This window comes from Sorex araneus, chromosome 1 (assembly GCF_027595985.1).
Source record: "Sorex araneus isolate mSorAra2 chromosome 1, mSorAra2.pri, whole genome shotgun sequence".
NCBI lineage: Eukaryota > Metazoa > Chordata > Mammalia > Eulipotyphla > Soricidae > Sorex > Sorex araneus.
This window is the reverse complement of record NC_073302.1, coordinates 51,844,225-51,861,352: the sequence shown is the minus strand read 5'-3', so window position 1 is coordinate 51,861,352 and position 17,128 is coordinate 51,844,225. Positions and strand designations below refer to the sequence as shown.

The 17,128-nt window shown below is 39.4% G+C and overlaps 1 protein-coding gene across 2 annotated transcripts in view; it reads left to right on the top strand.

Annotated features, from left to right (window-relative positions):
• FOCAD (focadhesin) overlaps positions 1-17,128 on the top strand; it is a 323,158-nt gene that overhangs the window by 274,697 nt on the left and 31,333 nt on the right. For both annotated transcript variants that reach the window (XM_055131110.1, XM_055131118.1), the window contains exons 30-35: positions 924-1,043; positions 2,756-2,878; positions 4,036-4,113; positions 5,055-5,126; positions 7,692-7,794; positions 9,889-9,969. In XM_055131110.1, the coding sequence (XP_054987085.1) occupies positions 924-1,043; positions 2,756-2,878; positions 4,036-4,113; positions 5,055-5,126; positions 7,692-7,794; positions 9,889-9,969 (577 nt within the window). The remainder of the gene's footprint in view (positions 1-923; positions 1,044-2,755; positions 2,879-4,035; positions 4,114-5,054; positions 5,127-7,691; positions 7,795-9,888; positions 9,970-17,128) is intronic.

The window sequence follows — 17,128 nt, the reverse complement described above, 5'->3', positions numbered from 1 at the left end:
GTGCTCCCTCTCTCTGCCTTGATGTCATCTGGTATATGAGACCTTAGGTAGATCGTTTCGTGGTTTTTTTCCTCTCTTATGGTGGTTCTTTATCGAATTTCTACCTTAGAAACTGACTCCCTTTTTTAAGCTTTATCAACTCCCAGGGCTGGAAGTTGAAAATTTCCACCTTGTCTTAAAAGTAAATACCATAATGGAGGGCTTCATCATGACCATATGAGGAAGAAGAGAGGAGATGATCCACCTTTACTTATTAGCAAAGATTTAGGCCCAGCACATTGGTTGACATGCCCTAGGTTATATAGTCAGTAAATGGTCAATTTGCCACACACCTATCTGAGCATTGTCTCCACTGCCAACTTGCTTTCTCATTTCTGCTTTGTTCATTTATTCATTGACTTATTAAGTTCCCACACCAACACTATGAAATAACTAGTATTATCTCCATCTTCAATTTATCTGACTCTTAAATCCACATTCCTCTTCCATCTTTCTCCTTCTACTAGAGAATCTCATTGTAGCAGCGATGCACTGTTTCAACTTTCCTCTTCTGTTTGGCTTTGGATCCAAGCACATGAACAGTCAGTAGTGCCCAGTGGTGATGAAAATCAGCTTCTGCTGTCCACACTTGTATTTCTTTGGGAGTTGGTGAGACTTGTTAGATTCTCAAGAACTGGGTTAAAATTTCAGCCCTATCACTCGCCAGCCACAAAGTTCTTAACTATAAGATGGGAATAATGATCCCCATCTCATAACACAGTCCTGAAATAGAAGTTAGGCAACAGAACAGCGCCTAGTCTAGAGCAGCCGTATTTGGAATCCAGTCCTAACCCCTGCAAGTTTGACAGAATATTGTGTCAACCAAACTGCATCTCTTATTTTCCCTCAGAGAAGAAACCTTTTCCTGCTGTCTCTCCTCTCAGGTCCTCGCCTATACCCTGAGCTGTGTATGTTCGTCGGCATTCAGCGCTGGGATAATTGAGGCAGCGGAGGCGGAAGATATCATGAACAAGCTTCGACTGTTGGTAGAGAATAACCAGCAGGTCAGAATGTGTGCCCTGATTATTTTCCTCTGTGGGTCTCATGCTGCTGCTAAGTCCTTAATTTTTACTTACTCTGAATTAGACTGTAATGGGATATTTTCCATGCCCAGAACTGAGCTGTTTCTGTTTTCTTCTACCATGGCTGTATTTCACATCACAGATTTTTTGTGTTTCTCTTCTACTCCCTGTCTTTTGTTGAAATCTTTTTTGTTGGTTAAAAGAATACAAAAGTCTTTTCCTCTCCAGCTATTGCTCTGAGTATAAAAACTCTTAAAATGTGTTGTTAGGGATAATATTAGTATTTTGTAAGACCGGAGGCAACAACATGTAAAAATATGAATACATAGAGGATTTTGATTAGATGAAACTAGCAAAATCAAGACAGAGAATCTTTGCTCATGACTGAGTATGTATAGGACAATTTAAGTACCTATCAAATTTGTAAATTGAATTAAATACCCTTCCATCCTAAAAAAGGAACCTCTGACATGTTACCACAGAGATGTATTATTCTCTGTATATATCTACATTGTTACTGTGTTATACAATAATACTGTATTATTTAGAGAAAGCACTTAAAGCAATCAAAAGTATAGATACAGGAAGTCAAATAGTGGTTGCCAAGGGCTTGGAAAGAGTGGGTAGGGAGTTATTTTATTTTTTTTTTTAGTGAGAATAGAGTTTCTGTTTGCAAGAGGAAAAGAGTTATAGACATGAATTATGATGATAATTGCACAGAAATATGAATCTATTTAATGTCATTGACCTCTGTCCTTAAAAGTGATAGAGACAAGGTACTAGAGCAATAACACAGCGGGTAGGGCATTTGCCTTGTATACGGCCGACCCGGGTTCAATTCCCGGCATCCCATATGGTCCCCTAAGCACCACCAGGAGTAATTCCTGAGTGCATGAGCCAGGAATAACCCCTGCGCATCGCCGGGTGTGACCCAAAAAAGCAGAAAAGAAAAGTGGTAGAGATGAGGGGACCAGAGCAATAGTACAGCCATTAGGATGCTTGCCTTGCATGTAGCTGTTCTGGGTTCAATCCTTAGCACCCCATATGATCCCCTGAGCACTGCTAGGAATGATCCCTGAGTGCAGAGCCAGGAATGATCCCTGAGTACTGCTTCTGTGTCCCAAAAGAAAACAAACCAGTAAAAAAGTGGTGACGATCATAAATGTATATTATATGCATTTTTCCACAATTTAAAAATATCTAAGAAATACATTCTTCTTATCCCTCTTGTCACTGAAGTTTCTTATTTTTTTTTCTTTCTCCATATAGTGTTCTTAATAGGTTATTATAAGTTCACTCATATTGTTACTATTTTATGGCTATCTGCCTTGTCTGTTGCACTTAATAAACGTTTCACAGTACCAAAACACAGCATTTGCATACACTGTGTGTATGTTTTCCTATATGGGAAACTTTGTCTTCTTAGACAAAATTTGTGTGATCTAACCTTAGAATATTCATTCGATTTTTACTGAGAATTTTGGATCATGTAAGCCAAATCACTCAATAGTGCAATATTATATTCTTAAAAATAAACCTTTCAGCCTCTAAGTCTCCAGTTTTCCAATGACAAAGAATGTGCCGGTATGAGAAGGAATATGTAGAAGTGCTTGTGTTAGTATATGTCAGCACCCTTGATCTGAACATTTATTCTTTTTTCTTACCCTTTGTTTTTATTTATCTATTTATGACAGACTTCAGGTTTTGCCCTGGCGTTAGGAAACATAGTCCATGGTTTGTCTGTGTGTGGACATGGAAAAGCTGAAGACTTGGGCAACAAACTGCTGCCTGCCTGGATCAAAATCGTTCTAGCAGAGGTATAGGCCACCGACATGGGTTTTATTTTTCCTTTGTATAAAGTAAAAAGTGCTAATTTACTAGACCACATGCTCCCAAGAGAACTAGCTTACCAAGCCTAGGTACTTTCAAAGAAAATATGTAATTTTATTTAGTTTTGAAAATATTTTCTTCTAGTTTAGTAAAATGGTTACAATAGTGTCAATATTTATGGTTTTAGAGTGCAAAATTATTCACCTTCACCATCACCATCAAGGGTTCCCAAGACTCTCCCATTTCTGCTTCTCCTCTTCCTCCTCCCTCACTCCTAGCCCACTGCTTGGTAACCTGAGGTTTGAGTTTTGTTTGTCATTTAATTTTTATTTTAGAACATTGTTCATGATGATTTGTTATATTCAATATTCCAACACCAGTCCCACCACCGTTGCACCTCCCCACCACCACGATGGCAATCTGAGTTTTATCATCAAAGGCCATGGGTTTGTTATCATTAGATACTGGAGAGGTAGAATTATAATGCCTTGTAAAGGAATCATCCTTCCTGTCTACAACTACAGATTTGTAATGCCTTGTAAAGGATGCATGCATTCTGTCAACAACTACAGGTATTTTTTAAAAACTGGCAATTTTGTCAGTATTTTAATTTTAAGACAATATTGCAGGGTTTGGGTTGGTTTTGCTGGTTTGTTTTAGAAATATTATCGCAAGTGGTGCTTGGGGTACCAGGAGGCCTCTCCCAGTGATACTTAACCGAACAGCTAGACAAGTCCATGCAGAGTTGCTCAGGCCCAGCCCAATGGCACTCACCAAGGCTGCCCCAGGGCAGCTCCTGGTGTTGCCCCAGAGAGGGGAAGCTAGACCAGGGTTCAAACTGTGATCCCAGCATGCATCTGGCTGCAGAGCTCTTTCCTACACTCAATATTGTGGTTTAGAGGGGGCGGTTGGGGCGGGGGGGGGGAGGGGGAGAAAAAACAAGAAGCCACCTATGGATCTAAAACCTTTCAACCTTTTCCTTTATTCAAATCTGCTGCCATCTTTGGTTCAATGATACAGGTTATGTTGACCTTACAGATTTAGCACCATTTTGGCCACTTACTTCTCTGCGATATGATCTGTGTTATGCAATGCACATCCAAGGACTGCTTCCCTCTTGACATACACCATTTTTTGTTTGCAGAGCACTCCGACTATGCTTTGTTTGGCAGCTCTTCATGGCATGGTGGCTTTAGTAGGCTCAGAAGGAGATGTAATGCAGGTAAAAAAAATAAAATTAAAAGGTGGGATCTAAATGTGCATATTACCATAGCAAGAGCAGAATACCCAATACATCAGGACAGAAAAATATGTATTTGGTTGGTAGTGGTTATAATTGGACTTTTCAAAGCTCTGATGTGTGATTGCTCAGTCAGAATTCCCCCTACAGAGATTAGCTTCTAATTTAATTTGGTTTGAAGCCATTTAACCTATATTTTTCTATATATTCATATATAACATATGTAAACATTGTTGCCTGCTAGGAAAAGGAGAGAACCATAAAAATATTTTAAATTCATTCCTAGAAAACTGCTTTGTAGATATAATTTTAAGTTTTTATATATATGATTGTTCTTTTTTTTTGGGGGGGGGGCATGTGCTTGAGAGCTACTCCTGTCTCAGTGCTCAGGGGACCACATGGTGTTCGGGACTCAACCTGACCTCCTGCATGCACAGCATGCAATAAGCCCATTAAGCTCTCTCTCCAGCCCAAATTTTTGTGTATGTATAATTGTTTCTGAAAAGGGAGGAACAAAGCTTAAGGCCTTGTTCACAGCCAACCTCACTTCAGACTCAGCACCTCTCCGTCCCACAAACACTGCTGGGAATAGCCCCTGAGCACCAACAAGTGTGGCTCAAATTAAAAAAAATAAAATATTTTACAAATAATGTTTTCTACAGTAGGCATATGTATATTTAGGTTTACAAGGAGTTTCTTTGTTCACAGTAAAGATTCATTGAACAGCTGCAATACGCCAGCCCCGAACTTCAGTTAGGAAATCAGTAATCAACCCTGAGTCTTCACCCTCAGAAACTCACATCTTTTGTTTGGAAGTATAAGAATGACATGATAAATTATCCCATAGCTTAGTCTTCTGGGGATGTAATTCTTTACCTTTTTGTGGAGATTTGAGGTAGATACTTTCTTTCTTTTTCTTTCAGCTGAAGTCAGAAGCCGCCCAGACTTCTCATTTTCAAAACAAACTTAATGAAGTCATTAGAACCTTAACTCAGGTGAGAGAGGCCTGGGGTGGGGAAGCAGATGCTCCCTCTTGTTACTTTATTCTTTTCCTGGAAAAATCAGAAGTCTCCAAACTCATGAAGTGTCTGAGTTCAGGGGCATTTGAGAGTGGCCTTTGGACTTGCCTTTCTGACAAGTGTGCACTGCCCTTGGAAACAGAGAAAGTGAGCATTCTTGAGATAACTTATGTTGGCATTAGTTTCCCTTAAGAATTAAAACCTGACCCTGCTAGGAATGTCAGGCCCTCAGGACAAGGGGAAGTGGAAAGTGATCAAAGGACAGGGCAGGTATCTAAGCTCAGTGGTCAAGTGGCACCAGTTCAGATGTCACTGATAAAAGTATTCAGGTAAATCATTGTCAGCCTTATTTCTGGTAAAGAACATAGTCATCTCTGAGAAGTGCTTTTATATTTTAATATTTTTATTGCATTAGGTTTATTACATAGAATTTGGTAGTACAGAACTGAAAGCAATGGGAACCTGGGGAAGAAATCACTGAAGGCTCTCCCAACCTGAAACAACTGATCCTAAAATTGGGTTGTCTTTCTTTTCAAGAGTTTTTAATTTCTTTGTATAATTTTTATTCTCGTGATTTGAGCTTTTAAATGCCAGCATGAATTCATCCGTACTAAACGTGGATATGAATGTCCTCAAAAATATTTCTCCTGAAGCTTAAGTAGCTATAAATGAAAAAAGAAAACTATATGAAAAGAACTCAAGCAGTGGAAGTTTTCAGGGAACAAGGCTTCCCACCCTGTGCTCAGGGAACTTCTTTCGGAGATACTCAGCTGTAAAAAACTAAAGCACACCTACAGGCATGTGCACTCTCGGCTCTCCGAGCGGCTCTGTCTCACCACCTGTGTTCGGTGCTCTGGAACCGCTGTGTATGGCTGTTGGTCAAGGGCAGGCGACAGAAGGAAGAAGGCCAAACTGGTTGCTTGATCAGTTTATTTCATTCTCTCTCTCTGCTTCTCTCCCGGTTCTGGATCTCTCTCAGTATCTCTGGATCTGGCCCCCCAACCTACCCTTACAGCCTAGTTAAACCCCCCCCAGCATGAGGGGGTTGGGGCGTACACTTAGGTGTGGTCACAATCAATAGGGGTAAGGTTCCTTTCCCTCAGGGAATGCTTCTCCTAGGACTGATTCTCTTTCAGCTGGAGGATCCACCCAAGGGCGGAGTCCCATGAGTATGTTTCTCCTCTCTTTGTCCAACTAACATATAAGTATTCATAATATTAATCATTTTGTATGGACACAATAAGAAATACATTAAAGCTTATAGAATTGCTCTCCTGGGGCCATCTCGATCTCAGACTACAGTGCTCAGGCCAGATTAGTCTTTCCTATCCCTAGCAGGGTCCTAGTCTCATCGTTATTTTTGGATCATGACAGGATTTGTCCATGATCAAGCTCTTAACTTATAGTTAAGAATTAGGCACTTTGGCCAGGTCCATCTCGATGCCAGGGTAGCACATAACTCACCGCTTGCCCTGGATCCGTCCCGTCCCTCGTCGGGGCCCTGCTTTTGGGGTGCTAGGAACTGAGGGCAACTGAGGCTTAAGTGGAGAAAGCAGTTGCCTGGGAATGAATAATATTCGAAGCCAATTAAATCCCAAGTTACAAAAGAATAGTATTGTCTTCTTGTGTCTATAGAAAAGGGACATTGGTTTAAAGTAAACTATTCAAAAGACATAAGGAGAGGAGAAAGGCAATATTAACTTATAATATAAGTTCAGTGTTCTAGAAAGGTCTGACCTTACAAATTAACAGTTTTATTAGAGGCAAAAGCTGATTAACTGTTTGGGGAGGAGAGCATAGAGAAGTAGTTAAAGTACAGAGGGATGTTTCAGAAGCCTGAAACATCCCTCTGTACTTTCTGTTATAAACAAAGGTATGGGAGTGACTTGGGAGCACCTTAATGGGTGTGACTGGGATGAACCTAAGCTCCTTGTGGCAAGGGGGGAAAGGACAAAGCAATGTCATCCTACACTCAGCTGCTTGTGAGGGCCCGATGTGGCATTGCAGTGTAACTTGGACCTGTGATCCTGGGGGCAATGGCGCCATCCCCTGGTGCATCCAGCTGCCCTCGTGCAATGCCAGGCATGAGCTCTAGCCCTTTGAGGTATCTGCCTAGCTCCTGAAAACAGATATTTGAAAGTATATCATGAATGATAAAGCAATAGTAGATCATTTAAAGAAGAAAACAAAATCTCTCTTTGCTTTATAGAGATGTTCACTTTTTTTTTCCTTCCCACATATTTTTGCAATTCTGAGACCCGTCTTGCTACAGAAGCCTGAAACATCCCTGTGTACCTTCTGTTATGTTTAACTGATAGCCTTCTCGATAGACTTCAATTGGTTACTTATCCAGCAGCACTCCCTGATCACCTCTGTGCCCCACGTTTCATATTCACAACACTGACTGCACCTCATCTTAGAACTTCCCTTCCTAGACAAATCACCACCTTTGAAAAGATGAGTGGTTTACTGTGACTGGACTTTCACTGAATGTAGTTTGGGTCCTATCCTATCCTTAAACTTTCACACTTTCATCCGTAGGTCATCAGCGTGTCCGGGGCGATTGGTCTTCAGTCAAATGCTATCTGGCTTCTAGGACATCTTCATCTATCTACTGTGTCCTCAAGTCAGAGTAGAACCTCGGGTAAGATTGAAATCAAAGAATACTAGAAGGTGGAAGGTGGGATCACTGACTTGGCACCCATAGTCTGTTGAAACTTAATTTTCACCACATGCTTAGGTGGTAGGAGTTAGAGTAGAGGAAAATGGGTGGTGGAGAGATTTCTGACTTGCCCAGAGCCTTGTTACTCTAAGTGGTAGATATGTGGATTGAACTTAGATCTATCAACCGCCACAGTCATGCTATCTCCCCTTTACCTCTCTGCCTCCCTTAGAGAGCAGTCTAAATATTCAGTCTAATTTCAGCTTTTATAAGCAAAGACTCCGAAGCACAGAAATAATGCAGTGAGTACATTTAACTGTGCATCTCCTGAAGCCAAAGAGATAGTATAGGGATTAAGGAGCCTGCCTTGCTTACACTCAACCCTGGTTTGATTCTCAGGATCTTGGTGCTCCAAGCACTGCCGGGGTAACCCTGAAGATCTTGGCACCTGAAGACCCTGAGCAGCTCTGTATCTTCAGGCCCTCACTTTGAGCCACCAGCCTGGTTGGCAAAGAATGGCGGAGAGGTCCATGGTCCCTCTGAGCACTGCTTACTCTTCCCTCCCCCGCAAATAAGTGTATCACCTTGGCCTCGAATTGAAATCCCATGCCTTGATACAACCAGGCATTTTCTATTTCCAACTCTTTTGTGAAAGCACTACGGAATGTTGGCCATCACCATGTGCTTGAGTTATGTTTGCTCTGGAGATATTCTGGGGAAGGCCTCACCGTAATACCCTGCAGCCTACATCGGCTCCTGGGTCTTTATGGGCTCCCATCCATTGTCTTGCTTAGACTCAGGTCAGAGGTTTAGGCACCAAGAACCCTCATGAAAACATAGTTTCACATATTCCCTGACAGGTCATCTGTGGGCAGCATTGCTCTGAACACAGGCCACTGTAATCACTGTTTCCCTCACTTTCAGCCACTTCTTAGCTATGGAAATAGAACACTGGTTCTCACCGTAATGAACAGCTGGGAACTATCATAAGAGGGGGGGAAAAAAACAAACTTAGTCATATTAGAAACCCCTTGGCAATACTAGTTTTGAAGGGCAATGTTTTCGCAGTGTCCTGGTAAAATTACATGTTTGGGGGGCTATTGTCTTTTTGTTTGGTTGGTTGTTGTTTTCATAGGCTTTTGGTATGTTTGGGGGTGTATGATTGAGCCTACGAATATGGAAGTCAAGTCATAATGAATCACTTCACACAGGTTCTTCAGAACAAAATGATTATGGGGTCTGGAGAGAAATACAGCTGCTTATTATTTTCGATAGAATTTTCCAGTTGAGCCATTTATTGTCATAAAACCCATTTCAAGAAACAATTCTTAGGGATGGGGAAGAAAAGATCTAGAATATTCCAGAACTCAGCCAGTTTGAACATCATTGCTTCGCTGTTACGCCAAACTGCTTTTTTTTTTTTTTTTTTTTTTTTGCTTTTGGGCCACATCAGGGGTTACTCCTGGATCTATAATTGGAAATTGAACCCTGGGTCAGCCACATGCAAGGCAAGTGCCCTACCCACTGCCCTATCTCCCTGGCCCCTCATTTGTGTATTTGTACATGCTGGTCCTTTACAGACCCCTGACATATGAAGTGAGGGACTGATTGACTACAATCCATATGGCTACTTTTATTTCTGTAGTTCATGTATTTGATTAGACTGTCATGAAATTTTACCCCTAAAATTATGAGCTTAGCCTAGAGACCCAGAATTTCTAGACTATTGACCTTTCCACCACAGAGAGAGTTGCTGCACTGGTGCTCATTGATGTGACAATGTGGAAAGGAATTTTTTTTTTCACCATTTCAGTAAAGTTTTCATCCTTTCTCGTTTTCCAAGCTCTACGACGCATGCCACCGTTTTAGATTTGCTTGCCTAACCTAAGTTATTACTTCAAGACCAGTCACTTAATCTAATAGAATTAGTTGCAGCCACAGAGTATTGTGCTCAGATTAATGACATAAACATCTCTGCTTTGTCCCTAGGTTGATATGGCAGCATGAGATCATTATCTCTCCTTCATTAGTCCCGCCAAGTTCACTCGCTAATTTGATCATTTTCTGTCTCCACAGTTCCTACTGACTATAGCTATTTGCCTGAAAGCAGTTTTATTAGAGCAGCCATTGGCTTCTTTATTACATGTGGAAAAAAAGGCAAGTGAACACATTTATTGAATTTTATCCTTCTCTTTAACATGTTAAGTTGATCTGTGTGACATTCTGTAGGATTGTACCATACAAAACTGATGAATTTTCTTCTGCTAGACCATCTTTGCAACAGAGGTCACCAGGATGCCAACTCCAATGAATAGTACATAAACATAGACTATGCGACCTGTTTGGAATCACCATGTCTGACTTAAAGGGGCTCTAAAAAGACCGTCATCTTCCACTTGGTCATTTAGAAAGTATAAGTTCATTTTAACTTTCTTGTCCATTTCAAGTGAGGTGATGGAAAGAGAGATAACCTCCTTAAGTGCAGTTTGTATTACTGAACATTACTGATCCTTACTTGGCAGTTGATCTGTCCGTGAACATTTTTTGATCATTCTGTGCAGTTAGAATCACTGAATATAGGGGCTGGAGAGATAGCACAGTGGGTGCATTTGCCTTGCATGCAGCCAACCCGGGTTCCCAGAATCCCATGTGGTCCCCCGAGCACCACCAGGAGTAATTTCTGAGTACAAAGCCAGGAGTAACCCCTGAGCATTGCCGGGTGTGACCCAAAAAGGAAAAAAACAAAAAAGAGTCACTGAATATTGTGTGTGTGTGTGTGTGTGTTGTGTGTTGTGTGTTTGGATTTATTTTAACCTTAGTTTTGGAACCACACAAGCAGTGTTCAGGGGCTACTTTTGTGTACAGTGCTTGGGGAATTATGTGGTGACCTGGATTAAACAAGGTTACTTTTATGGAAATCATGCACTTGACTCATTATGCTGAGTCTTCAGCCCTGACCTGAATCTAGGTTTGAATTCTTAGTTGTGTCTTTTTTCTCTGAAAACACTTATCCTTTTGTGATTTTTTATTTCTGCCTTAGAAATAAAGAATGTAAATAAACCTGAAGACAGAGATTGAGTGCTTTTTGTTTTTAATTGGAGCCAGAATGACACTGTCGGTTATTAAATCAATACTCTCATGATGCACACATACTTGGAGGAAAAAGTGTATCCAAATGCTCAGGAACAGGTGTCAGTCATGTAATATTCTTTCATTAATATTTGCTAATATCATTCATCCTTGGACTGGTGAAGTCAGTCTGGTCAAAACCAGTGCCTGTAGTGCAACAAGACCATATCAATTTTAGAGGAAAAGGTTTTAAAACAAATTCAAGTAAAAGTTTAAGAATTTGGAGTAAGTTTGGCATTGCAAAGACTTGGCATTGCAAAGGATGCTAAAGATCACATTGTCTGATTTTTCTACTCAGTATAGTGGGATCTTGAGAACTCCAGATTATACTATTATCATAGGTTGAAGGAGAATTTCTTTAGTTTCTGAGGTGCTAGAAATTGTGCTGTTACTTTAGACTTGCGTTTGCATTTTCTGGGCAAAAAATTGATAAGTGATTATCTCATTGTCATATATATGTGTATAAACATGTCATGTATTACACATAATGTAGTTAATTGTTTATATCACTATAATTTGAATATACTAAAATAGCACAGTAGAGATTTTTTTCATTAGAGTCTGTATCCATGTAAAGGAGCATTTAACATTTTTATGGCTGGGATAATTTGAGGAATACATCTTTCTATTCTGTTTTTTGTTAGTGTGCTCACTGATACCTTATAAAATTTTTAAATGATATTAATGTGATACATTTCAACAATTGATAAAAATTCTTAAGGTCAAGTGAAAAACTGCTTTCCATCTCTCATGAATAAAATGTCCCTTTGGTTCCCAAGATCTCTTTTCTTTTTCCTTTCTTTCTTTCTTTCTTTTTTTTTTTTTTTGAGGAGGGACGTCTTGTCAGAAATGAATTTTTTTCGAATCTTAGGAGGGATTCTTGGTTAACTGTAACATTTTTATGATTACACGGTCGTCATAGCACAACAGGAAATGTTCTGCTCTAAAACTGAAAATCAGGTGGAACTGGCATCAAGGATGTTATGTGCATGCAGTCACATGCAGTCTTGCAGAAAGCTTTTTTAAAATCGATAAATGAAGTATTAAAACATGCCATATTACTAATCAGATTTTGGGCATTTTTCAGGTTGTGGGAGAGGGCTGCCTTCTTGTCAGGTTTGCTGACTAGATTCAGAGAAAAATCTATTCAGCCTTACACATTACTAATGATGACCCCAGAGGAGTGGGGGCCGTGGGAGGCTGACCTCCGCCTCGGAAGCCCATTTACAAAAACAAAACCAGACCCTGCTCTATGGGGCTAAATGGGATGGCCAAATGCGGAGGTGTGCATGCAAACGAGTGTTTTCTTCTTCAATATGCCCAGCTCATTTGAATTTTAATAACTCCCTTCTGAAGCAGCTTTTGAGTTTAAATGTCTGGATGTCACTCACCAGAGCCCAGTGGGGCTGCTGATAGGAAGGATGACAACTTTGGTAAGCTCTTTTGAGGGAGAAATGGCTTCAGAGAATAAAAATCATGCTTGACATGGGGAGGAGGAGAAAACTTTAGGCAGAGATGACTTCATTGCCTCTCTGTGCTATTTAATAACTCACAAGAGAATGGAAAAACATACTGAGTTATCCCTGACCGACACTTAGTCCAGGATGAGATTGGGTATGGGGTCTCAATTTTGGCCAATCAAAATTGAGGTCGTGAATATACTAATCTGCTTTCAAAATCTTGGGCTTTTCTCACTTTGGATGCTCACTTGAATACTTCTGTGTTAGAATATTCAGGGTATTCGTTGCATCCACTTCTTCATACACGCCTGCATTTTAAAATCAGAGCAAACAGATGAAACTCTTTCTAGTCTTTACAATCTTTAGGTAATAGTTTTGCACTTAAGTGCTTTTCTGTTCTACCAGATAACACTTTCTTTCCTCCCTTAATTGCCCTGGCCTTTTCCTAACAGATGTATTATTCGGAACCTTTGGACTTTGTCATTATCTATTCCTATGGTCATTTCTTAACTATGCTAAACTTAAAATTTGCTCACGATATGCCATCTATTTGCTCTATCATGGAATTTACTTTTTCCTCTTAAAGGCCTATTAAGTTTTAACCCCCTTTTTTCGCTTCTTTTCTACTCATACATTCTTTTTATTCTCGATTTCTGATTTTAATGTTCTCTAGATTTCACATCATATTTAGATTCCATCAAGATTACATGCTTCTTTTATAATATGTTTTAAGTGGTTTATAAGGTATTTAATAAAGATAGTAATTTCTTTTTCGATGTCAACATTAGATATTTCAACATAATAGGATTATGTTTTTTTTCTGTCACTGGGGAATGTCACTAGCGCTTTCTACATTTTTCTTATTTGGTTTTAGAGTTCACAGTCAGAAGTATATTTGAGGAAAGTGTATTTAAATACTTGGAGTAATTTCATTAGGTGATTATTTCATTCTTGATATGAATTTTTGCCAGTAATCTGTATGTATTAGTCTCATACACTAAGTATTGATAGGTGTATTGCCATTCACTTCTGTACTTACTAACTTGAGATCATTGCGGAAGAGTCTAGTCCAAAGAACAGGATTTGTCAGCTGAGGAAAGACTGATTGATAGGAGAAAGTTGTCCAATTATACAGATGAAATTTTGCATTTGGTAGCCAAAACATGTCTTTTTAAATATTTTAAATTTAATAATAGTTACCTATGTAATTCTTTTAAAAATAGTATTAAAATTGAATACATATTATTATACTGTTTTAAAATTATAGAGAAACAGTAATCCCCTCGACACTCATAGCTGCAATAGATATTCTAATATGTACTTCTAGATGCTTCTAGATGTTTATTTGTTATACTGAATTACATAATGAATCACATTTACATTGAAAAATCTCATAATTTTATACTGTTGATCTTTTTAAATTTAACAAGTTTTATTATCATCATCCCGTTGATCGTCAATTTTCTCGAGCGGTCTCAGTAATGTTTCCATTCATCCTAGCCCTGAGATTTTAAAGCCTCTCTTTACTCATCCTTCCCAGCGGTGCCTCCAATGTGGCACCAAAAGTTTTCTTATAAAAAGACATAATCACAACTCATCCCCTCCAAAGGAGGCTGGGGGAAAGGATGAAAAGAATTCTTATAGCATCACTTTTTAGACATTTGTTAATTGTCTGTGATGTTTATTTGCTTTGGGCTCGGGGGAACACCCTGCCATGCTCAGAGACTACTCCCAGCTTGGTGTTCAGGGGTCACTTCTAGTGCTGGCCCCAGTCTGTGCAGTGCTGGCGTTCCAGCCCAGACCTCACCATGCAAAGTCTGCACTCCAGCCCATTGAGCTGTCTCTCTGGTCCCTGTTCTGAGAGTGTTTGATTTCTCTATAAAAAATATTTGAAAGAAAAAAACTTACCAGTTAAGTTCCTCCACAGATACTATCTTTTTAGTCTTTGGTAAGTGTCATGAAAATATAAGAAATAAGGAAAGCTACCAATTATTATAATACTTTAACAGATATCATCACTTTCTTTATGTACTCATAATTTTTATTTATATCCTTTCCTATATATATTTGTATTTTTTATTTTATACTATAAACATGTCTCCCTCTTATTAATTAAATTTTTCTCATTATAGAGACTGTCCCTCTACATGTGACCTTTATTAGAATAAATTCTCAGGAGTATATTGGTAGGTGAATTTGGTGACAGTAAGGATGATATTTCCTCGGTGGTCTTCAAAGAATTTTACCTAATTTAGTACCCCAGCCTTGTAGGAATATGCAAATCATATTTCACAGAAGTTTAAGGCACCCAGGACAGACTGACTACTTAGGTTCTTATCCCACTTCTGCCGCTACAAGCTATGTAATTTCAGACAAACTTCTTAAGTCACTAAGCCTCAGTTGCTTCTATAAATTATAGGAATAAAAGTTTAAATCTTTTTTTATAGAGTTTCTATCAGAACTGAGTCACTTTTAACAGTACTTAGAAACGAAAGGATAAACCCAAGTAACCAACATAGAGATAAACGAATGACAACAGTAAAAACTAGTCAGGTATAAGATGATACCTCATAATTGCTTTAATTTGCATTTCATTTCCAGCTGGAATGAACAGTTTAGCATGTATTTACTATTTGAGAGTGTTCTTATTTTTTTTAATTATATTTTAGATTTTCTTTTCAAATTATTGCTATTTCCTTAAGTTTTTATTGTGAAATAACTTCAAACATAGAAGGGAAGGGCTGCTAAAAATGGAAAACTTTTATATTCCCTTCATCCAGAGACCCAACACTGTAAACAGTGTCTCAGTTAAAAGAAACTCTAATCCAGAACATCACCCTGGGCTTACTAGCGTAGCTCTTCAGTCTTCTTTGACCTGAAACAATTTTTCAGTCATTTTGCAGTTTTCATAGTTTTAATGTGTTTTTAAAGTGAGAAACCATTTATTTCATCGAGACTCTTCTATTCAGATTGCCTGATTTTCCTCATATGAGAGTGGGGCCATCTCCTCTGGCAGGACATCTTCTCTGACATCTTCTTGCTCTGTTCTTCTGTCACATCCCATCACTTGTTCCCCCAGCCCTCAGCCCTGCTAGCACCATCTTGCCTACTAGTTCCTGATATCCACGGGACAGCCACCCTGCTTGGCAGACTTCTTGGTGCTAAAACACACAAGGATGTTTGTGTGCCCAGTAACTCTGAACGTCTTTGAGGTATTTGTCCTTAAAACAATTTGTCTGACCCTTTTTCAGGATCTGACATATGTGTCAAAAACACAGTTTCTGGCAGAAGAATAAGTATCTCTGTTCCCCAAAATATCCCATCCTATCTATAGAGTTATCTCTGTTGTGTTGTAAAGGATTTTCTTTGAGAAAAGCCCTATGGGCCCTTTCCATCTTGGTAGAAACATCCTTTCTGCTCTTCTGGGTATATTTTGTGGAGGCCCTCAGTATAGTCCAATGGTCGGCATGCCATCATAGACCCCCTACAATGCAGCCTCTGACAAAAGAAGGCTGTCCAAAACCCTGGTAATAAAATTATTTATCTTCATACCAAGAAGGTTGGAGAGGCACCAAATGCTCATGGAGTGTGTGCCCAGGCAGACTCTGAGGCGCTCATGCCATGAGACCTAAAGTTCTTAAGCGGCTGTCTAAAATGAACAGACCCACCAGCACGGCTTGGGCTGGTTGCCTGTGTGCTAACCGCATCTGTGACAGGATCAAGCATGTTTTCCTTACTGAGGAGCAGAAAATCATTGTGAAAGGGTTGAAGGCACAAGCACAAAATCAGCACGTTAAAAATTTTTTAAATGAAGCTTTTCTGGGTAGTAAAAAAAAGTCAGAAGGCATAAAAAATATTTTTTAATGACTAAAAATTGAACATTCTTCAGTAGGGGAAGAGAAAGAATTCCTTGGAGTTCCTAGATTAGTGTAGATTTCCCATGGGAAACTTTTCTGTGTTTTTCATAGTACTTTACATATGTGTAATTATTTGCTTAATTATTTATACTCCTTTGTTTAAAGTCTATCTGTTCCATTAGACTGCAGTTTCCTCAAGGGCAGGGAGAACATCTGTGTTTTATCCTAAGTACTTAGAACAGACTACTTGGCATGCAGTAATTTTCATATATTTGTTGAGCTTCAGCCTTAAGTATGTATTCTAGCTCATTCTGAGCGAGGTTGCTTCTAAGCAGCTGGGAAGATGAGAAGGGAAAGACATGTCCACAGTACATAAGCAATGCGCTGGGGATGGGGAATACACCCGCCAGCAGCTGTTAGCCTTCTTGTTATGAGAATTTTACCAGGGGTTACACATGTGCATGGTGGTGTCAGATATCTGATCCACCCTGTCGCCAAAGTCAGCCTGATAATGAGTCTCATTGTAATGCATTATGTTCGGATATGCCATTTAGATCAGGATTCTTTGAGGCTGTCAACTGGATGAAAGATTTAACAGGACTTTGTACCCATATTTTAAAACATCTGGATTCTTTTAACAAATACTATTAGGTCCTCTCAGCTCCACAACCATTGTCTATAAAGCATTCCAGTGTTTATATTTCTTTAAGACACTTGTTTGTAAGACGAGGCACTGTAATAGAGAAGCTGATTATTCCCTTGCTTCAATTTGGATTCTTGTGTCCAGTACTGAAAACCTCTGGGGAAGGAGTAACGGACTTCTTTCATTTTACACCTTCAGCGCATCTCTTCCCACACGTCCTCCTTTGT